The sequence below is a fragment of the Protopterus annectens genome, chromosome 8.part0 (assembly GCF_019279795.1).
Source record: "Protopterus annectens isolate FY-2018-M chromosome 8.part0, PAN1.0, whole genome shotgun sequence".
Classification (NCBI taxonomy): Eukaryota; Metazoa; Chordata; order Ceratodontiformes; family Protopteridae; genus Protopterus; species Protopterus annectens.
In genome coordinates this window covers 1,939,274,913-1,939,295,700 of record NC_056741.1, presented here as the reverse complement: position 1 = coordinate 1,939,295,700, position 20,788 = coordinate 1,939,274,913, and the positions used below count along the sequence as shown (strand labels likewise).

The window sequence follows — 20,788 nt, the reverse complement described above, 5'->3', positions numbered from 1 at the left end:
GCGGCATACCAGACTCCAAATGGGTCTCAGTAGAGGCCTGCGAATCTGAAGTAGTGGGTATCAGGGGCTGCGAAAGCGCCTCACTGAGTACTGGGAAAAATGGTGACTAGCGTAGTCAGCAGTTTTGGACCTATGCGGTCTGTCTCTGTCTTTTATCCTTATGTTTTTTCAGAATATCGGAAGTCGGATGACTTACCAAAGCCATTTCTGGACAGTTATATCAAGTAACAAAATAAATTGCTGCAAAAACAGTCGACGAATAGTTTGGGGGTTGAATAAGGCACAAAACTGACAGCGGGGGATGTCATGGTCTGGGCTTAAGCAAGGAATGCAGCCAGAATGAAAATCTTTATGAGGTATTTGCTTTCCACAGGTAAGACGATTGTTAACTTTCACTGACATCGGTTAAGAGCAAGAAAAAGGATCCCCAACGGGGAACTTAGCTTTTTTGAAGACTTCGGTTCTGAAACTCGAAAACAAAAATTTCAAGAATCGGTCAACCGGCACTTGCGAACTGCTTCTGGCACCGTGCGGCAATAAAGACTGATGTAATGGCATCGACTGCAAGTTTTATACCCCTGATGTCATGGAGGAAGAGACAGCATCTGATGCAGGAATCCAAGACTCTGGTATTCAGGCGGGCTGAGGGCTACCTGCAGGCAGATAACCCAAATGTAATGACTGCAACAGTGAAACACGAAGAACATCTTTAAATCTGCAGAGGCAGCTGGCTCAAAAGGAGGAAGAGTGAGCTTCTCTAGAACAAAATTAAGATCCCAGGCTGGAATAAGTGCACTTCTGGGAGGTTTTAAGTTGCAAACACCTCTGAGAAACATTTTCATCAGGGGATGAGAGAAAATGGGTTGTTCAAGAGAACAGTGAGCAGAAATGAGCAGAAATGGCTGAAGCATGGATCTTGATAGAGGAAAAAGAAAGACCACCCTGAAGCAAATCCGCCAGGTATTCTAGGATCAGAGGAAGGGTAGGCTGAGAAGCAGATTCCCCTCTAGCCTGCATCCATTGAGAGAACCTTTCCCATTTGCCAGCATAGGAATTTCTAGTGCTAGGCCTCCTGGCCTCCTTCAGCACTTCAACCACCTGCTGGGAAAGGGAGGAAGAAAGGGAAGGAGTCATGCAATGAGCCATGCTGCCAAATGCAGAGAATGAAGATGAGGATGTAGAATGTTTCCTCTTTCCTGAACCAAAAGATCTGGCTTCAGAGGAAGATGCTAAGGAGGAAAAAGGGAGAGACTGCGAAGCAGCAAATACCAATGTTGTCTGGGCCAGTCTGGAGCTATGAGAATAGTCCTTGGTCGTTCGTCCCTGATCTTTTCTTTATTTATTTACATTTGTTGACTGGGAGTGTCTGACTGGATGAAGGTCCATTTTCAGCAGTGGCCCAGGGAGAAAACCTCCACAGTTAAAATAGACAGTAGTTACATTGTTTTGCATAGCGATTAACATAGCAATTAATTACAATCACATTTACAGATGAAGAACATAGTACATCAGTAGGCAACTAGAATCTTTATCTGCAAAGTACATAACAGACATTAACAAATGTTACAATAAGAAGTTCCTGCTGCATAATAAGTACTAAGCTTATGAGCATCTGAGCTTGCTATAATCAAGGTAGTTAGTGGGGTGAAAAGAAAGGCAGTGGTTGGATGGGGTGGGTGATAGAGTGGGAGTTGCAAGGGCATAGCCAGCATGTTTTTAGGTGCGCTTTTAGTAAAGTTTTGAAGTGGGTGTATGATGGTACGGAGGTAATTGTGGGTGGGAGGGAGTTCCATAATTTGGCTATGGCACAAGAGAACAGTGCTTCACCAGCAGAGTTATTGGCTTTAGTGATCTGCAAGTGATTTTTGTTGCTGGATCTTAGTGGTCTGGTGGTGCGATAGGGTTGGAGTAGATTCTGGAGGGATGGGACATTTAGTGGATGGATTACTAGTTTGTGGGAGAGTGAGAGTTGATACCATTGAAGAAGGTGAGGGAGTTCAAGCCAGCCCAGTTCAGCAAGTGAGAGACAGTGGTGACTATGGTAGGATGCCCCTGTGGCGAATTTGGCGATTTTGTTGCAGCAGGTCTCTAGCTTGTTTAGATCGCATTGCCTTAGGATGGTATATATTGGAGAGGCATAAAGTAGGGTGGAGATAAGGTGGGGATTTGCTATTGAAATCTTTGCTGCTTTGGTGAGAAGTAATTAATACTCTGGGAAGAAGAGGAAGAGGAGGGAAGGTGTACCCGGATAGCAACGTCCAATGGAAGGACAGAGCCATCCACTTTCCAGGCTCTGCTGTGATGCTGTCTAATGCAAAAGAGAGGTAGAACATGGTTGTCTGGGAGGAGAAAAGATCCACCTGAGGTGTGCCCCAATGTTGAATGATGCTGTAAAAGACTGCTCTGTTCAGCTGCCACTCGTGAGGATCCAGGGTTTGCTTGCTCAACTGGTCTGCCAAAACATTGAGCCTTCCTGGAAGAAAGTGAGCTAGGAGATGCAGGTCCAGGGATGCGGCCATGGACCAAAGATTCATGCTTTGTCTGCACAGGGGGTAAGAGTGAGTCCCTCCCTGCTAGTTGATGTACTACATGACTGTGGTGTTGTCTGTTCTGACAAGCAGGGTCCCTGGAGAAAGAAGATGCTTGGAAGCTAGTAAGGCCTGCTGAACTGCAATCAACTCTTTTAGATTTATGTGCAGGTGCATCTGCTGGGCGTTCCAACTTCCTTGCATGCATCTGCCATCCAGGTGTGATCCCCAGACGTAGACCGATGCGTCTGTAGTCAGAACTTGAGTGGCAGGAGGTGTCCGAAAAGGCATGCATTTGTTTTGTAGACAGGCTGTTGCCCACCATAGAAACTCAGTCTGCAGAGATGGAAGCAGAGGAATAATCATATCCAGGTCCTCTGTGTGTTGACACCAAATGTTCTTGAGGTGCCAATTTCCTCATATGCCGTCTTGCATATGGAATCATGAGAATACAAGATGCCATCCCAGAGCTTGCAGGCATTTCCTTGCAGGGAGCTGGGACAGGCTTGCCAAGTCCTTGAAGTAAACTGAAAGACCTGTCTGCTTCTCCTCGGTGAGATACATCATCTGGGCGGCTGTGTTCAGACTCGCTCCCAGGAATGTTATCTCCCTGGATGGTACCATTTTTGATTTTTCCTTGTTTGACAGTGTAACCCAGGGAAGAGAGAAGAGTCTTTACGAATTCCAGATCCTTTAACAGCTGTTCCTGAGAACTTGCTTGAATCAGACAGTCATCCAAGTATGGGTAAATCTGAATATTCTTCTGCCTGCAAAAAGCACTGGGACCAGGCACTTTGTGAAGAGTCTGGGAGCAGTAGATAAGCCAAAGGGCAGCGCAGAGAATTGATAATGTTGCTTGCCCACTCTGAAACGAAGATACTGCCTGCAACTTTCCCTGACAATGATGTGCAGATAAGCCTCTTTGAGATCCAAGGTTACCAGCCAGGAATCCTTTTCTAGCAGTGGTAGCAACTGATGCAGAGTGAGCATTTTGAACTTTGGAATTACTAGAAAAGAGTTCAGAATGGAAAGATCTAGGATAGGATGCCAGGTGCCTTTTTTTTGGAACTAGGAAAAGCCTGGAATAAAGGCCCTGGCCTATCTGTTGAGCAGTAACTGTTTCTATTGCTTACAGATGAGACAAAGACAACATTTGGTCTTCTACTTCTGCCCTTTGGTTTGGAGGAACGTCCGGGAATCCTTTGGGAGCTGGAAAGGTATGGAAAGAAAACTTGTGCCCTAGGGACACCATTCTGAGCACCCATTTGTCGTCTGTGATAGTGGCCCAGACACCTGCAAAAAGGGCCAACCTTCCCCCTAAAGGACTCTCCAGGCAAGCAAAAACAGGCAGAAGTTGTAAAAAGTCACTGAGAGTGTTTTGACTGAGATGCAGGCTTGGAGCTTCCCCCCTTAGAAGTGGAAGCCTGCCAACGCCTAGACCTTTGAGGGGTAACCAACTGCCCCCTAAAAGATTTGTCACCTCTAGTCTTGGAACAGTTTTGTCTGCTAGTATCAGGAAAGGTCCAACTCTTGGAAGGGTAATTTCTGCTAAAGCGAGGGGGTTGCACTTGCAGAAAATCCTTAACAGTTTGCATGGACTTGGCCTTATCCTCCATCTTCTTAAGTACCTCCTCTGCTTTGCTGCCAAAAAGACTGTCTTTATGCAAAGGTACATCCAAAAGCAAAGGTACATCCAAAAGCTTAGCTTTGACAGCGGCTGTTCTCTGAGCCAAGCGTGCCTTCTAATAACAGATCCAGTAGCCATAGCCTTGCTGGAGGCTTCAAGGATGTCAAAACCACAATGCAAAGAATGCTTATTGACCAGACTGGCAGAATTCAGTAAATCCTGCATGCCTTTACTCTCTGCCAAAAGAGGTACACTTGCTATCCTACACTTAATAGCCTCCAAGGTGTGCTGATGGTACTTCAGCATATGAAAAAGACAACTTGTAGCCCTAATAGCTAGGGTGGCAGAGGTATAAACTTTCTTGCCCCACCTATCTAGGTTCCTAGATTCCCTGTCAGAGGGAACAGGATTCCTGGTAACAGTGGCCTTAACTCCTTTAGGGCCCTGAGAAATAACCTCTGGATCCACCAACAGGTTCCTGAAAAGGAACAGATGAGAATCAGGGACTCTGTAGTACCAGTCAGGTTTCCTGGGAGCAGGAGGAACCGAATTTGGAGTCAAGGAATTTTCCAGAAAAACATCATCAACTTCCAACACACGGGGAATAGCAAGAGGCTTATGCTGAAGTAAATCCAGAAACTCCATAATCCATTTCTTAGATTGGGGATAATCCTGACTTTCCCATTAAAATGTTCCCTGAAGGTATTCAAAGTATCATCAAAAGAGAAATCCTCTGGAGGAGAGGCCGAAAAAATGGACTCCTCTGCATCTGAATCCTCAAAAGGAGAAAAAGCCTGAGAAAATTCCTCATCATCAGCAGAAATGCAGGAAGAATCAGAACTTGAACAGGACAAAACCTCAGGAGAAACATCCCTGCTCCTTTTAGAAGGAGGAGGCTGAGAACCCCTAATAAGAGTCAACAAATCATTAGCCATTTTAACCATTTGGGACTGAGGGAAACGAGAAGAAACTGGAGCCTGCCTTTTCACAGGCTTACAAATGTAAGATTTATCTGCAAGCCTGAAGGACTCAGGAGGTCTGGCAACTGCTGAAGTTGCAGCAGAAGTCGAAGGAAGAAGTTTGATGTCAGAACGCAAAACGGAGGCCTCGGATACAGGAGTCAGCTTAGCGGTTCCGGCTCTAGCAGAAGAGGTGACCGGCGACAGGTCGGAAGGCAAAATGGAGGCGGAAGGCCTAAGTGACTCTGACTCAATCAAGGCCTGCAGTTGTATATCTGTGGACTGCAGGGACTGCAAAGGCGTTTCACTGGCTACCGACTGACTGATGACCAACTTAACCTCATCCGAGGACTTGGCTTTCTGAGACCTGTCACAGTCCTTATCCTTACGTTTCTTCGGAATATCTGAAGCCTGAAGAATGGCGGACGCCATACCAATGAATTTAGGCCAAACTCCAAAATGCCTAGCCAAAATCTTTGCCTGACGACAGATAGTACGCAGATTAAAGGAGGCACAGAGATTACAATTGGGAACGTCGTGGTCAAGGCCCAAACAAATAATGCAATAGGAATGAAAATCTCTATGGGGAATCTGCTTTCCACAGGTAAGGCAATTATTAACTTTTTCTGACATTCATTAAGGCAAGAAAAGAGGATCCCCAATGGGGTTACTTAGCTGTAGAAGACTTCAACTCTTGTAGTCAGAAACCAACAAAGGTAAACTGCCAACCGGCACTCGTGCAAGAAAAGCTTCGGCTTCGGGCTCCGTGGCAAGGAAGATTGAGGAAGTGACATCAGCTGCCTCCTTTTGTATCGGACACCCTGACGTCCTTTACAACCGATGTCATTTTTACTTACCTTTAGTATTCTCGCCAACCGAGGGCTACCGGGAGCTGGATAACCCATTAGTTAGGACTGCAACAGTGAAACACGATGAACATCTAAATTTACAGAAAGGGAACTAAAAAAAATGCTAAGAACATCAAGCATGTGTCAATACTGTCATACACAAGAACTATACTATGAAATGAATAGTCAGGAATGGATGAACAAAAATTACTGTAGGAAGCAAATGACAGTACTTCAGTTTTGAAAAAAAAATAACCTGATGGAAAAAATACATTTTTCACAAGTACCACGAAAAGTGCTAGCAAAGAACATGATTCAAAGAAAACAAACAGTTACTGAGAAACAAGACAAAACCTTTTACGCTCTGTAAAAAAAGACATCATCTTTCCTTTCACAAGTGCTATCAAAAGAACAAAAAATCCCAAGTAAGCTGCATTGATTTAATTTGTCAAACAAAGCTGGCATTATTTCTTATTCTGTTAAAAAAAAAAAAAAAAACAGAGAACATGAAGGAAGCACCTACCCAGAGGTGGGTGAACTTGTCTTTACGTCTTCAGCTGCTGCTAACTGAGGTGCCATCTGAGAATTCTGCAATAGGTCTTTATGCTTAAAAAAGCATTTTGCCTCTTTGGAACTAGAATCTACTTCTTTAGTTACCCTATTTAAAAAAAAAAGGAAATACCAATGGTGGCATTAAAAAAAAATCAACACCAAAAAATACCATCAAAGTAAGAGTTATGTAATTTAATATAGTTTAGCACTTTCACCCTGTGGACTTCTACAGAACCAGGAACACACTGTCAAAATACACTCTGCCAAGTCATGTTTAAAAACCCATTAACAATTCAAATAATATGAAACGTGCCATAGCAAATTAAAATTCAAAAAATAAATTTAAAAAAAATCAAAAATCAAACAATTAAATATTAAAATATATTCACCTAGATGAACCTTTAAAACATAAAAAAATAAATTTGTAAAAAGTGCAAAAATATTCACATTCATATCATAACTTGGCTGACTGCAACTTACAGTGATAGCTGATGTCCAATACTACTTTTCAGCATACGATGAGTTAAACGCCACTAAGCATTTTTTATGGTATCTTTCCTTATACTTTTGTCCTGTAAATATTTTTACTAAAATCATGAGCTAAGAAAAAAGGTTAGGGTATCCCTTGGTGACAAAGTTCAAAATGTTATGCAGTAAGAAAATGGAAGGATAATACAAAGGGCACTGCTTATCTGCAGCCAGTGCTGAGATTACCTCAGGGCAGTATGCTTAGAGCCTGAGGCCTTCAAATTACACAATCCAATGGAAGTCCCAGCAGCACCCACAAATTAGAAAATGTGTACTTACTACAGCTAGCTATTACATAACAACCTTATTTACAAAGTACTGCTTTTATTCTTCTAAAACTAGATTGCTGTTGGCTGGTGCCAGCTTCTTTTCATCCAAATGTTTACTGAAAACTGGGACTGAATGTATTGGACATATGAACAATGTCTACTCAAGTAGTCTGCCAGTCTGCACAAGGGATTAAGGTTGCGAGCCGTTAATGAGCTACTTTCTGTAGTTCAAGCTACAGGGTTTTAGTCCTACCTCCATTTGCCTACTGCGTGAATGAACATTAACTTGATGGTTGCCCATACAATATGGATTTGCCTGATTATCAAATGTATTAAAATTTTCATTTAGCCAGTCAAGCAGAGGCAAGTATTCCTGCTACAGACAGTCTGGTCTTTAAAAAATGTTTAATATAGCTAGATCTATGATATCCCTTGTCTACCACTGTGATGGCCTCTAATTTAGGGGACTGCAGGTCAAAGCTATATCAGACTAAAAATGTCAGCCCCCAGTCTTGAACCCAGGACCCTATACACAATAGTCAAAGCAATTAACCATTAAGCTATATCAGGTGGGTTATTAACTACTCTTACAAGTGACATAGTGGTGGCAAACACAAATTAGATTCATTCAGTAGTTACATTTTTTTTTCTTCCGTGTGGTAATGATTTTACTACAGGAGGAAAGTGGTGTTGCATGCTCACCTTAGTAGGTTACTGAGAAAGGCTTGCCTGTCATACTAAGCATCATATTCTACAATCCCCCTCCTGCAAACTCTGCTAAAAGCAAATTAATAAGTTGAAAGCCTCTGGTTTAATACAGCCTGCTTCTAAAATACTTAAAATATATTCATGTGCCATTTTTAAGAATAAATATGATAACAAAGTTAAAATAAATGCCAAAGCAAGGGAGATGGGCTGTTTGAGAAGGACTGTAATATAAATACCACAAATCCAGGAACATTCTAACAAGAACATGACATAATTTTAGCCCTTGGTTCTATCCTGTAACTTTGTTGAGCACAAACCACTTCACAAGGGTGGTCCCACCACAGACCTTGGAAATTGCAGACCCATCAGCCCAATGAGCCTCATCTGCAAAACCATGAAATTTGGTCACAATAGACCTGATAAACTACAATATTTAGAATCTTTTAAGATATGACCTTAAGCAGTCTGACATTAAGTAGGTAGATCCTATCTAATGAATCTGGTATTTTTTTCAGAAGGTAACGAGTTGTGAACTGTGATCACTCTGTCTATACAGCATTTATCTTGACTTGCCAAGGCATTTGATATTATACCACAAGCTAACCTAACAAACAAGATAAATGTGCTCCAAATGTATCCCTATGTTGTTAGGGTGGATAAATTTCCTGAGGGACAGAACCCACACAGTCAGAGAGAGAAAGAGAGAGAGAGAGAGAGAAAGGTGTCCTCAGACAGCATGAAGGTATCTGCTAGAGTCCATCAGGTATCCTTAGTAGAACCTCTGCTATTTGGAGTATATTTCTCTAACCTCCAAATCAAAACCTGGGATCTCTGGTTAACCAAGTTTGCACATGACTGCAAACTGGGTGATATAGTCAAATCCCCTTCTGAGAAGTAGAAGCTACAACATAAACTTACACATGCTAACAGCTGGGGCTCAGACAATGGTCTAAAATGGTCTAAAACTAAATGCTAATATTGTTGCATTTGATAAGCATATCCCCACCCAGCTTACAGAATAGAAAATACACCACCACCGAAATTAAGATGGTGTGCGAGATCTTGGAGCATGGGTATAGAATTCCTTCACCTTTGACCGTCACATCACAACAGTGATTAGGAAATAGTAGCATCTGGCATAGCTGATTGCAGAGAGTACCTCGTCGAGATTCAGAGAAGTCCTTGATTCTCTTTAATCCACACTGATCAGGCTCATCATTAAATACAATCCTCCCTTTGGGATTTTTCTTACTAAATATATGAAGCATATGGACATACCCCAAACGTTCCTAACAAAAATGTGTTGTGTGTTGTCACTTATACTCGGTCACTATTTTCCTTCAGCAGAGTCTGGGGTCGCTACATCTGACCTCGATATTGCAGGGACTCTGTCACAAAGTCCTACACATACAGGTTTACTTAGACTTTTGTCATTGTTTTGTGTAAGCATATTTGTGAAGAACCGTGCGGTGTATTAACTTTAAATCAGTTATATACACATGTGTGCTCTGCGATTCAAAGGCTCTGTGAACCCCTTACTAAGCTGGCCACTGTCTCCTTTTGCTTGACCAGTAGACTATATTGCATATTTTATTTAACATTTGTTTACTGGGAATGTCCGAATTGGAACAAAGCCAATTTTCAGCAGAGGTCTGAGGAGAAATGCTTAAGATGCATGTCTTTATAACATGGGAGGAAACAGGCGCACCCACAGGAAATCTACACAAACACAGGGAGGACATGCAATCTCTGCACAGAAGGTAGCCCAGCCGAGAATCGAACCAGAGAACCTCTTGCTATGAGGCAAAGACACAACCGCTCAGGACTTGCATCTGTTAATTGCTTTGTTTTGTCTCTAAAGTCATTGCTCTCAGTTATAAATTGATCTATATACATTAACCTGAGGGTGGGGAAACTATAGTAGAATGTATTGCTAAATATCCCCTCAGTGTTTTCTCTTCTTACACTCAGTCACTATCTTCATTCGTATAGCAGGTATATGTCATATGTTTTGGAAATACATTAAAAAAATCTTACATCCCAGGCAAAAATTCAACCCAAAGCCCTCTCCCGATAACCCACCACTCGAAACTGCAAAACAGCTCAATTCTTACTTTATAGACAGTATAGCATCTCTAACCAAGGATTCCTCAACATCTAATCCTAACCCTGCCCAACAGTCACATATCACCACATCCTCTTTCACCTTCAAACGACTGCCCACATCCTACATAAAACTACTCGAACAAACTGTGCTCTTCTTCAGTTGATGACCTTCCAAGCGAGTACTTAAAAATAGCAGCCAACAGTACTGCTTATCCCGTCTCTGTCCTTCTAAATAGATCAATCCAGGAATCCCACATTTCCTCTTTCTGGAAAAAGTCACACATTATCCCTTTGCACAAATGAGGAAATTCAACACACATGGATAACTAACCTATAGCAATCTTATCTCCCCTCGCCAAAATACTAGAAAAATGTATTAAAAACAATTGCTAGACTATCTCCTACAGGAAGAACTCCTACCTCCTACACAAAATGGCTCCAGTCTTTCTCAAAGTACTAGCACTGCCTTTCTAACTTACACAGATACTGTCAATAAAGCCAAGGACAATGGCAAACTTGTTTCTTCCTTATTTCCAGACATGTCTAAAATCTTCGACACAGTGTCACGGCAATCTTCTTCTTCAAATGTCCTCACTAGGTCTCTCTCAGCCCATCCTTCTGTGGTTCAAATTCTACGTGTCCAATACGTATCAGTCAGTAAAATGGCACTCTACGCTCTCTCCCTACCTCTGAGTTACCTCTGGTGTACCACAAGGTTCTATCCTTGGTACCCTTGTCTAACATTTTCACCAACACACCCTTTACTGTCACACAACAGGCCATCCCAATACAATATGCAGAAGATTTCACTCTCATTTGCACAGCTAACAATGTGGCACACCTCCAAAAACTTACTCAGGAAGCTTTAGCAGTCACTGAATCATGGCTTCGTAGTTCAGAACTCATGCTCAACATAAAGACCAAATTTCTACTTTTTTTTTCCTAAACCCCCTCTTTCGTGAAAAAGGTAAATTTAAAGTCCTCTCTCTTGATAATACAACCACTGAAGTCACTTCTCATAGAAAACTATTAGGAGTGATAGTGGATGATAATCTTACCTGCATATACAAAATTGTATAACAAAAACTCAAAAACTAGGGATGCTTTACAGAGCCAAAAACGTACTCACTGATGCAATTAAAACTACACTTGCCACTACTTGTCTCCTCCCCACTCTTCTTTATGGTGCCTCCCACCCTTACTAACCTCCAGGCTTCACAAAATATGAAACCTGAACTATGCGATTGCAAAGTTGCTAAACCTTACAGAACCCACCACTGCATAGCACTGAAGAGCCTAAAATGGTTAGAACTGCCACATCAACTAACATATACACAACTTCTTATCACCTATAAAATTATCCAGCATCCATCTGCCTGCTCAGCACTAAAAACATTCAGCATAACTATGATCCCAATCAGTCATTGCAATCCAGTGAGCAAAACCTCCTGTCTATAAACCTAGCAAATTTGCTGGGCATTTTCTATACTCGTGCAAAGTTGCTAAAGTCTGGAACGCCTTACCTGCATCCATCAGGTCTATACCCACCCTGCCATCTATCAAAACCAATCTAAAAGATTTCTAGCTAAAATCTGACTCTATTCTTGTTCAAAGCCAGGATAACCTATATCCCTAAATGTGAACAAGTACCATCAGATGTTGTCCACTTCATTCCATTAACCTGTAGGAATACAGTTCTGAGGCTCAGAACCGATCGGCCGCCTTCTTCCAGCTTGAGACACCTGTTGAGTTCCTCCTCCCTATCAATAATGCCCCACTCTACCAGAGTACCTCAGATCTCGTGTGCTGCACTTGGAGTTTGCATCGAGTTCCTCATCTTGAGCTTCTCCGAGTGTCTGTAACTGTTTTTGCTAGTTGTTTCTTTCTCACCTGTCTCTTTTCTCTAGTTTTTCAGGTTTCTGTCCATCAGGTCTTAAAGTTCTCTCTCTCTTCATTTTCCTTTGTTATTCTCTTTCCTGATGGCTGATCAAAAGCCATTAGGTTTTAAGAAGTGTGCTTCCTGTTGGTGGAAGACCCCTTATCCGACGCCCATGGGGAGTGCATGTACTGTTTGGAGCCTCAGTATTCGGATGCCCCTTGTGATATTTGTAGGGCTTTTCTTCCTCGGGCTCTGGCGGACAGGAGGAGTAAATTGATTTTAAAATGGTTGCTTCCTCCTTCCTTCACCTCAGGGATACCTTCTAAGCCCAAAGATTCCTGGGAGTCCAGGAAACAGTCTCCCATGCAATTTTTTTTTGGAACTGCCTAGGAAAAGGGTGAAGCTTTCGGAACCAAATCATTCAGCTCCAAGCTCAGTGGGCACTGCCTTTCATCCACTCTGTTTACCCTCTGGTGCTACGGGGCCAAGTGGTGCTCCCACAGCATCGGCTCCTACAGTCTCTGTGCTGGGGTCTAACTTACTTATTCATGCAGAGAGGTCTCTGTCCCGTTCCCCACAGAGATCCTCCAAACCCTCTTCCACTATTACTTCTAGGTTTTCCCAAAGTTCGTCCTCCAAAGATGTTGGTGAGCTCATGAAGCAATTTCTCGAGAAAGATCCAGAATGGGCTTGTGTCCACTCCATCCACATCTGGATCAGTGAGGGTTTCCCTGTTCCAACCAGTAGCTCCTTCTCCAATTTGATCCCTGGTTTCGGAGTTGTCAGTTCTGTTGTGTCCCAGTGCCAGGGTGTCAGTGCCAACAGAGATCTTCGGCTGTGGCTGCTTCAGTTCTGAGCATGTCGTGGAGCTGTAGCACAGAGGTTGTTTCCCAGGGGGGGGGGGGGTTAACCTTGACACCAAAGCATTTGCAGCTGTCTCTTCCCCTTGGTGCCTCGACCTTCAACAGCTCAGCTCTGACCCCCCCCCCCCCTCAGAGCAGGAGGCCTGTACTCTCAGAGAGGTGTCTGCTCCAGTGGTTTTGGCTCTGCCGAGACAGCTCCAGGTGGTTTGGAGCCCTTCCGTGTTAAAGATCATGGAGAGGGTCCGCTCCGTTCCTAGGACATCCTTGGCACTCATCTCTACAGAATTTCCCCCACCTCATACTGGACCTGTGCCTGACGCCTCTGAGCTGCCACATGGACAGCCAGTCTCGGAAAACCTCCACACCATTCGCTCACTGGATCTCCAGGCTTCTTCCAACACTGTCCCAGAGTGCCCTCCCCAGGAGGTCCCTCACAAGAGGCCATGTAAAAGGAGACATGTGGATTCCCCTACGGAATTTCTCACTACAGATACGGATTTCAAGGAAGGTGAAGGGTCTCCCAAATCACCATCCAACGAGGTCTCCTTCAGAGACATCCTTGAAATCCTTCAGCAGAGGAGTGGTTGATCTGCCCAAAATCCTTCCCCAGAGGAATCGGTACTGTGGGAGGCTTTCAAGTCTGGCCCATCTAATACCTGGGTGCCCCCCCAGCTGACCCTCACTCAGCTGGTGTCATCAAAGGCCAGGAAGGAGCCAAATACAGTGAAACCAATTCCCAAATGTCCCGACAAAATTTTGAGTGCTCCGGTTGATGAGGCTTTCTGGACCAAAGAAATTCCCGTAGATGCCATGGTTGTGGTGGCAGTCACCAAGAAAGAGCTGGCTCTGGAAAGCTCCTCTGTCCACCCCCTGAACAGAGAATCCTGTGCATTGGACAGAATTTTCAAAAAAAATCTATGCCTCAGTTCTATGCCCTAAGCTCAAAGGTAGATATTTGTCACATTTTACCCAGCTACAAAGGGACTTAGTCAAGAAACTTTCTAGCTCGATCCCAGGGTTCATGCCTACTGAGGAATAGGAGTCTTTTTCCTCTAGGCTGGCCACGCTACACTCCTTAGCCAATGCATCCATGAGGCTTCTCTCTCATGCTGAGGACGGCACCTCAACAGCGTCCAGTTCCGGCATTGCCATACAGCGCCATGCCTGGATGAGGCTGTGCGATTTTGTGGAGCCTTTCAAACAGTCCTTTATTAATGTCCCTTTTAATGGCTCCACCTTGTTTGGGCTCATAGTGCATGACACTTTATCCCAGAGTGAGAAAGATGGTAAGACCCGGTTTGCCATCAGAATCCATTTTTCTACTCCACAAAGGACTTTCTCCAGGAACCAGTGTGGAAGTAAGAAGACATGGTTTCGGAAGTTGCAGGGTCATTTCCAGGACACTCAAGGAGACCCCCCCCCCCAAGGCACAGGGGAATATGGTCAGAACGGGAGAAGGCGCCTGCATGGCTGAGGAGGTCTGCAAAATCAGGGGTCCATTATCATTAGGGTTACTGAAAATATCCCAAACAACAAACTACTCACTGAAAAACCAATCAGTAAAAACAAAATGAAAACTCCAGTAAGGCTAGAACTTCCACTGAGTGACCTCCCAAACCTCTTGTATCAGAGGCACATGGGATATATATAAGTTTTCATTTTGTTTTTACTGATTGGTTTTTCAGTGACCTTCTCACTTATTGTTTTAGTTTGTTGTTTGGGTTATTTTGCAGTAACCCTAATGATAATGGACATCAGCTGGGTATAACAGCCCTGTGTTTCTTATGCGTAGTCAAACACTCTGCTTGTGTTGTGCTGATGAGGTCATAAGGTCAACATATGCATATACACAGCTAGTGGGGTTTGGCTTTGTTGGCCTGAAATAGTCCATTAAAAACGACAAAACAAGTCACGGGCATTCAGAATCGCCAATTAGCTGAAACAATTGATGTTCATAAGGGTCATTTACATACATCTCATGTGCCTCTGATACAAGAGGTTTGGAGGTCACTCAGTGGAAGTTCTAGTCTTGCTGGAGTTTTCATTTTGTTTTCACTGATTGTTTTTTCAGTGATCTTCTCACTTATTGTTTTAGTTTGTTGGAATAGTTAGGAAAGACAACTGGCAATTGAATATATTGGTTTAGATTGGATTCATAGGCAACATTAGGCAAAAAAGAGGGATTTGTCCTAAGAGATACTCTGTCCTTGTGAAAGGTCAAATACAGAGGAGCACTGGAAAGAGCTTGCAATTCAGAAACCCTGAAGGCTGAAGTTATGGCAACCAGGAAGGCAGTTTTCCATGACAAGAATTTGAAATCGCATGAACTGGCAGGTTCAAAAGGACTCTTAATCAGTGACAGCAGCACTAAAGTTAAGCCCCAATGAGGCAAAGGATCCTTAATGGGCAGTCTCAGAAGTAAAACCCCCTACATGAACACTGCAAAGCCTGGAAGAAAATGTAGGCTCACTATTTTCATTAAAATTAGAAATCGCCACCAACTGGAGCTTAAAGGTTGAGAATTTTGTCTGGAAAAGTGAGGACAACAATAAAAGGATATCCGAAACAGAGACAGAAAAAGGATCCAGATTCCTGTTGTTAGCCCAGATAGAAAACCTTTTCCATTTACTACTGTAAACCTTTCTAGTGGAGGGTTTCTGAGAGGCTAAGATAATATGCCTGATGGGGGATGCCAACCTGGACTGTTTCAAAATCACCAGAATTGGAAAAATCATGCGATAAGACGAAGAGTCCGAAGATTTGGAAGTGGAAGTCCCAAAGGATGGGAGATCAGATCCTGAAGAGGATCCAGTACCCAGGGAGGATACATCAGATGAGACCTGATGAAGGGGAAAAAGAAGTTATGTACCTACCATAACATTCCATGTTAGTTGTCTTCATCTCGCCTTCTTTCTTGCTGGTTGGGATCGGAGCCGATCCTCGGCTCCAACTCGGCCATCTCCTATAGCTCGAGAGCTGTTTACTGGCTCGAGGCTACTCCTTATACCATGATGCCTAGCGATAGCTACCCAGATCTTGTTTGAAATAGCTAACCCCAGACATAGCCAGAGAATAAACCTGTCCTAACAAATAGGTTGAGTATACCTGTCATACTCTCTAAATCAGTAGAGGAAACAAACCAGAGAACACTCAGCCAGTGAAACCAGAACTCCTCTCGGTCCAATAGGACAGGAGGACGGAGGGTGGTACGCAAGAAAGAAAGCGAGATGAAGACAACTAACATGGAATGTTATGGTAGGTACATAACTTCTTCATGTTAAGTTGTCTATCTCGCCTTCGTTCTTGCTGGTTGGGACAGCGTCCCTAGCATCTACAGTCCTGGGTGGCTCATTGGAACAGACTCTTCAGAACAGTGGAACCAAAGTCAGCTCTGCTCCTGGAGACCATATCTAGCTTGTAATGAGAAATAAAGGTATGAGGATTTGCCCACATAGCAGCTGCACAGATAGAATCCATGGGCAACCTAGACTGAAAGGCTAGAGAGGTGGCCAAGGCCCTAGTAGAATGATCTTTTGGTTTGATAGGTAACTCTTTGTTCCTTAGTTGATAAATGAAAGTAATAGTGTGAGACAACCACCTAGATAAGGTCACCTTGGAAACTGGGAGACCTTGTTTGCCTAGAGCATAGGAAAGAAATAGTTGGTCAGACTTCCTTATTTCCTTAGTCCTGTGCAGGTAAAAATGCAATTGTCTATGAACGTCCAATTGGTGTAATTTGTACTCTGCCTTGTTGGTGTGATTAGGGAAAAACACAGGAAGGTCTATAGATTGGTTTAAATTAATTTCTGAGCAGACTTTCAGAAGGAATGAAGAATTAGTCCTCAGAGCAACCCTGTCCTTATGAAAAACCAAGTATGGAGGACGAACACATAGTGCCTGAAGTTCAGAGATGCATCTGGCTGAAGTAATAGCTACCAGAAAGAGTGTCTTCCAAGACAGAAATTTAATGAAGCAGGATGCTGCTGGTTCAAAAGGGAGCAGAGTTAAGGAAGTTAGTACCAAATTAAGGTCCCAAGGAGGAGGGGGATCGCTCACTGGAGGCATAAGGAGAGTGGTCCCTCTCAAAAAAGCTTTACAGAGCTTATGAGACATAATGTTTGAATTTGACAAACCAACATGAAAGTTAGAAATTGCCGCTAATTGAACCCTGATTGTAGCAGAAGCGGACCCGGAATGAAAAAGTTGCCCTAGGAATTCCAGAATTTCGTGGAATGGGGCTGAAAAGGGATCTACGTTCCTAGCCTCTGCCCAACAAGAAAAATGTTTCCATTTACTAGCATAAGTTTTTCTGGTTGTGGACTTGTGAGAGGAGACAATAATCTCGCATACAGCCGAGGAAATGCTGGGAAGCCTGGCCAAGGTTGGAAGTGGAGCAACCAAGCTGTGAGCTGGAGAGTTTGGAGGAATTGATGCAACCCGCCTGACTGATGAATCAGTAGGTCTGGAATCGGATCCAGAGTCCAAGGCTGATCGAGAAGGTAATGGTGCAGGAATGGGAACCATATCTGTCGAGGCCAGTAGGGGGCAATGAGGATCATTTTGCAACCCAACGATATTGCTTTCTGTATGAGTTTTGGAAATGGAGGAAAGGCATAAAGAAGTCCCTGAGGCCAATCGTGGACTAGAACGTTTCTGGGTGAGTGACCTGGAAGCGGAAGAAGGGAGAAGTAGTTGCTGCATTTGCTGTTGAAGGGGGTGGCAAAAAGATCGCAACAAGGCTGTCTCCATTTGCGGAAGATAAGATCCGTAACTTCCTGATTCAGAGACCACTCCTGAGGCATGAGGATAGCCCTGCTGAGCCTGTCCGCTATGACGTTGGACCTCCCAGGGATGTGCATCGCAATCAGAAAACATTGGGAGGAAATCGCCCACTGTCACAGTCTGAGTGCTTCTCGACACAGGGGGTAGTACCTGGTTCTGCCCTGCTTGTTGATGTACCACACCACTGACATGTTGTCTGTTTGAATTGCAATGGTCCCAAAAGGAAGAGAGTCCTGAAGGGCTTGCAACGCTAGCAGCACGGCTCTCATTTCTAGGACGTTTATGTGCAGATGGTACTAGTGAGGCTGCCAATTGCCTTGGACTGTCCTGCCCTGATAATGCCCCCCCCCACCCTATCAGAGAGGCATCTGTGGTCACTGTGGCTACTGGAGGGGGCTGAATGAAGGGTCTGCCCTGAGTCACTAGTGGGGAGACCATCCACCAGGAAAGGTGCCTTTTGCATGCTTCTGTAATCATCATCATGTGAGACATGGGCAGCTGTTGGAAAGACCACTGTGTGAACAGAAGCCACTGAAGGATCCTCATGTGAAAGCGGGCCAGTGGGATTAGAAGAATGGCTGCTGCCATGGAACCCAGAGTTTGAAGGACGAACCTGACTTGGATTCTTTTGCTCTGCATCAGAATTTGTACTTGCTGACGAATTGTAGACACCCTTTCTGGCAGTAGTCTTGCGGACATGTTCCTTGTGTCTAAGTCTGCACCTATGTAGGTGATAGATTGACAGGGCAACAAGGCAGATTTTTCGAAGTTTATTGTAATGCCTAACTGGGAGCAGATTGTGACTGTGTAGTCCCTGGCTTGAAGAAGTTGATGCCTGGTAGTAGCAGTGAGGAGCCAGTCGTCTAGATATGGAAACACCTGGAATCCTCGACGTCTCAGGTGAGCCATGACCACTGCCATACATTTGGTGAACACCCTGGGGGCTGTGGTGAGACCAAAGGGCAGAGCTCTGAACTGGTAATGACTGGCTTCCAGCCGGAAGCGAAGAAATCTCCTGGAGTGCCTGTCCATCTTGATATGGTAGCACATGTCCTGAAGATCTATCGAGTACATCCAATTGTCCTGACCCAGAAACGGTAAAATGGACTGTAGTGTGACCATCCGAAACTTTGTTCTTTGTACAGACCTGTTTAGTCTGCTGAGATCCAGAATTTGTCTCCAGTCCCCTGTCTTTTTTGGTACCAAAAAGAACCTTGAGTAAGTTCCGGATCCGTGCTGGTCTGCTGGGACTTCCTGGATGACTTTTTTTTTCTAGCAGTTTTGAAGGTTCTATTACTGCTTGGTCCTTCAGATTGGGTGGAACATCTGGAAAGGATTTCCTTGACGGTAAGGGGGGTTGATGGAAGGGAATTTTGTAACCTCTGGATACAATGAACCGTACCCATCTGTCTTGCATTAAATCTTGCCAGGCTTTTGGGTACAGTGAAAGTCTTCCCCTGACCTCCTCCAGAGATGAGCAGCCAGGCAACCCTTCAGGGATGCTGAAAGGGCTTATCAGAGAAAGATTCTCTGTTGCCCTGGTTCTGCGGACCCCATCTGCCACGAGGGCGGCGTCTGTTGTTATTGTTTCCCCCTCTGCCCCTGGAGGAAATATCGCTACGTGTGTCAGGAAAAGCTCCCTGGGATTATCGGAACCACATTTTGCCACTCTTCTGACCTTTGCGGTACGGTCTAGGAGGAGTGGAAAAATGGACTCCCACAGCAGAGAGAGTCTTGCCTTCTTGCTCACACCTAGTCAAAGTGTCTTTCACCTGTGGTCCAAAAAGAAAGGACCCATCAAAGGGGGTGTTGGTGAATGACGCTCAAAAGGGTTCCACAAAATTACACAGCCGCATCCATATATGCCTCCTAAGGGCCACACCCGTACCTGCAGCTCTACTTGCACCATCGACTGCATAGGAAATGAGCCTCATGGAGGAGTTAACTACAGAATTAAGCATCGCCAGCTGGGAAGCTACTTTAGCTTGAGCCCCCTCAGCTGATGGATCTTGAAGGGTATCTCCGAGCTCTTTAAGGAGATCCCTCTGAAGCCGGGTAAAATGACATAAGTAGTTCAGTAACCTCATAGAAAAGGTCGCTGAAGTGAACATTTGCTTCCCGTATCTGTCCATGGTCCTAGACTCCTTGTTAGGAGGACGGACAGACGAAGAGGTCTCCACTAACTCTTTTTTGGTGGCTGCTGCTACCACCATGGCATCAACAGGAACACCTTTGGTAAGGAACTGCTTATCCTGGGGTGCTGTGATGAATTTGCCAGGTCTCCTCTGAGTTGGGCCCACTGTATCCGGAGCTGACCAAGCCTTTTGAGCCACCACTGCCATAAGTGGATCGAAAGGCGAAGAAACCCAGGAGGTGGAAGGTCGGGAACCAAACGCATCCAGAAATACAGACTCATCCTTGGTAGGGGCTAGGGGAATCCAGTTCTCCCTCTGCTTAAGCATTTCTAGGATGTCTGAGAAGGAAACCTCTTCAGAGGGGGATCTCAGGGACCCTTCCAATTCATCTAAGTCTGTATCAGAAGTGACAGACTCAGGGGAGTCAATGTGCTTCCTCTTGCACTTCTTCTTACGAGGGGGCTCCTCTGAATGATCAGGGGAGGCCTCAGAAGAAGAGGAAACACCCAATGGGGTGCCCTGGAGCACCGGTTCCCTACGCTTGGGGTCTGAAGGAGGAGGAGCAGAGGTTGGCACAGGCACTACAGGGGACGGAGCCGGTGGGGCCAATAGTGGAGCTGACTTAGTGGCCAGCACACTCCTCATGACATCAAAGGCTTCCCTGCCACGATGCAGAGAAAGCTCCGGCTCAGAGGAAATCTGAATCTTTCTCTGCACTGAGGGAGACGACTCCGAGGCCGATGTAGGAGCAGAGCTCACCAGCGCCAAAGCTCCGAGAGGGAGAACGGGGTCGGATAAGGGTCCGATGCCACTTGCCCCCTCTGAGCCGACAAGGGAGCCCCGGTACCCAGATCCCTCGATGGATGGCACCACTGAGGGGATCGGAGAGGACGACAGAACCAAAGGAGATAGAGTTATCGGAGCCGACGGTTCCACTACTCAAACCGCAACGAACTCCGGCTCCAAACTCAATGGAGTCGGAAGAGGAACATCAATATAAGTGG

The 20,788-nt window shown here is 44.6% G+C and overlaps 1 protein-coding gene across 1 annotated transcript in view; it reads right to left on the bottom strand.

Moving 5' to 3' along the window:
• Positions 1-20,788, bottom strand: part of CFDP1 (craniofacial development protein 1) — a 681,610-nt gene that overhangs the window by 481,301 nt on the left and 179,521 nt on the right. Inside the window, exon 5 of the mRNA XM_044081456.1 lies at positions 6,486-6,620. Within this exon, the coding sequence (XP_043937391.1) occupies positions 6,486-6,620 (135 nt within the window). The remainder of the gene's footprint in view (positions 1-6,485; positions 6,621-20,788) is intronic.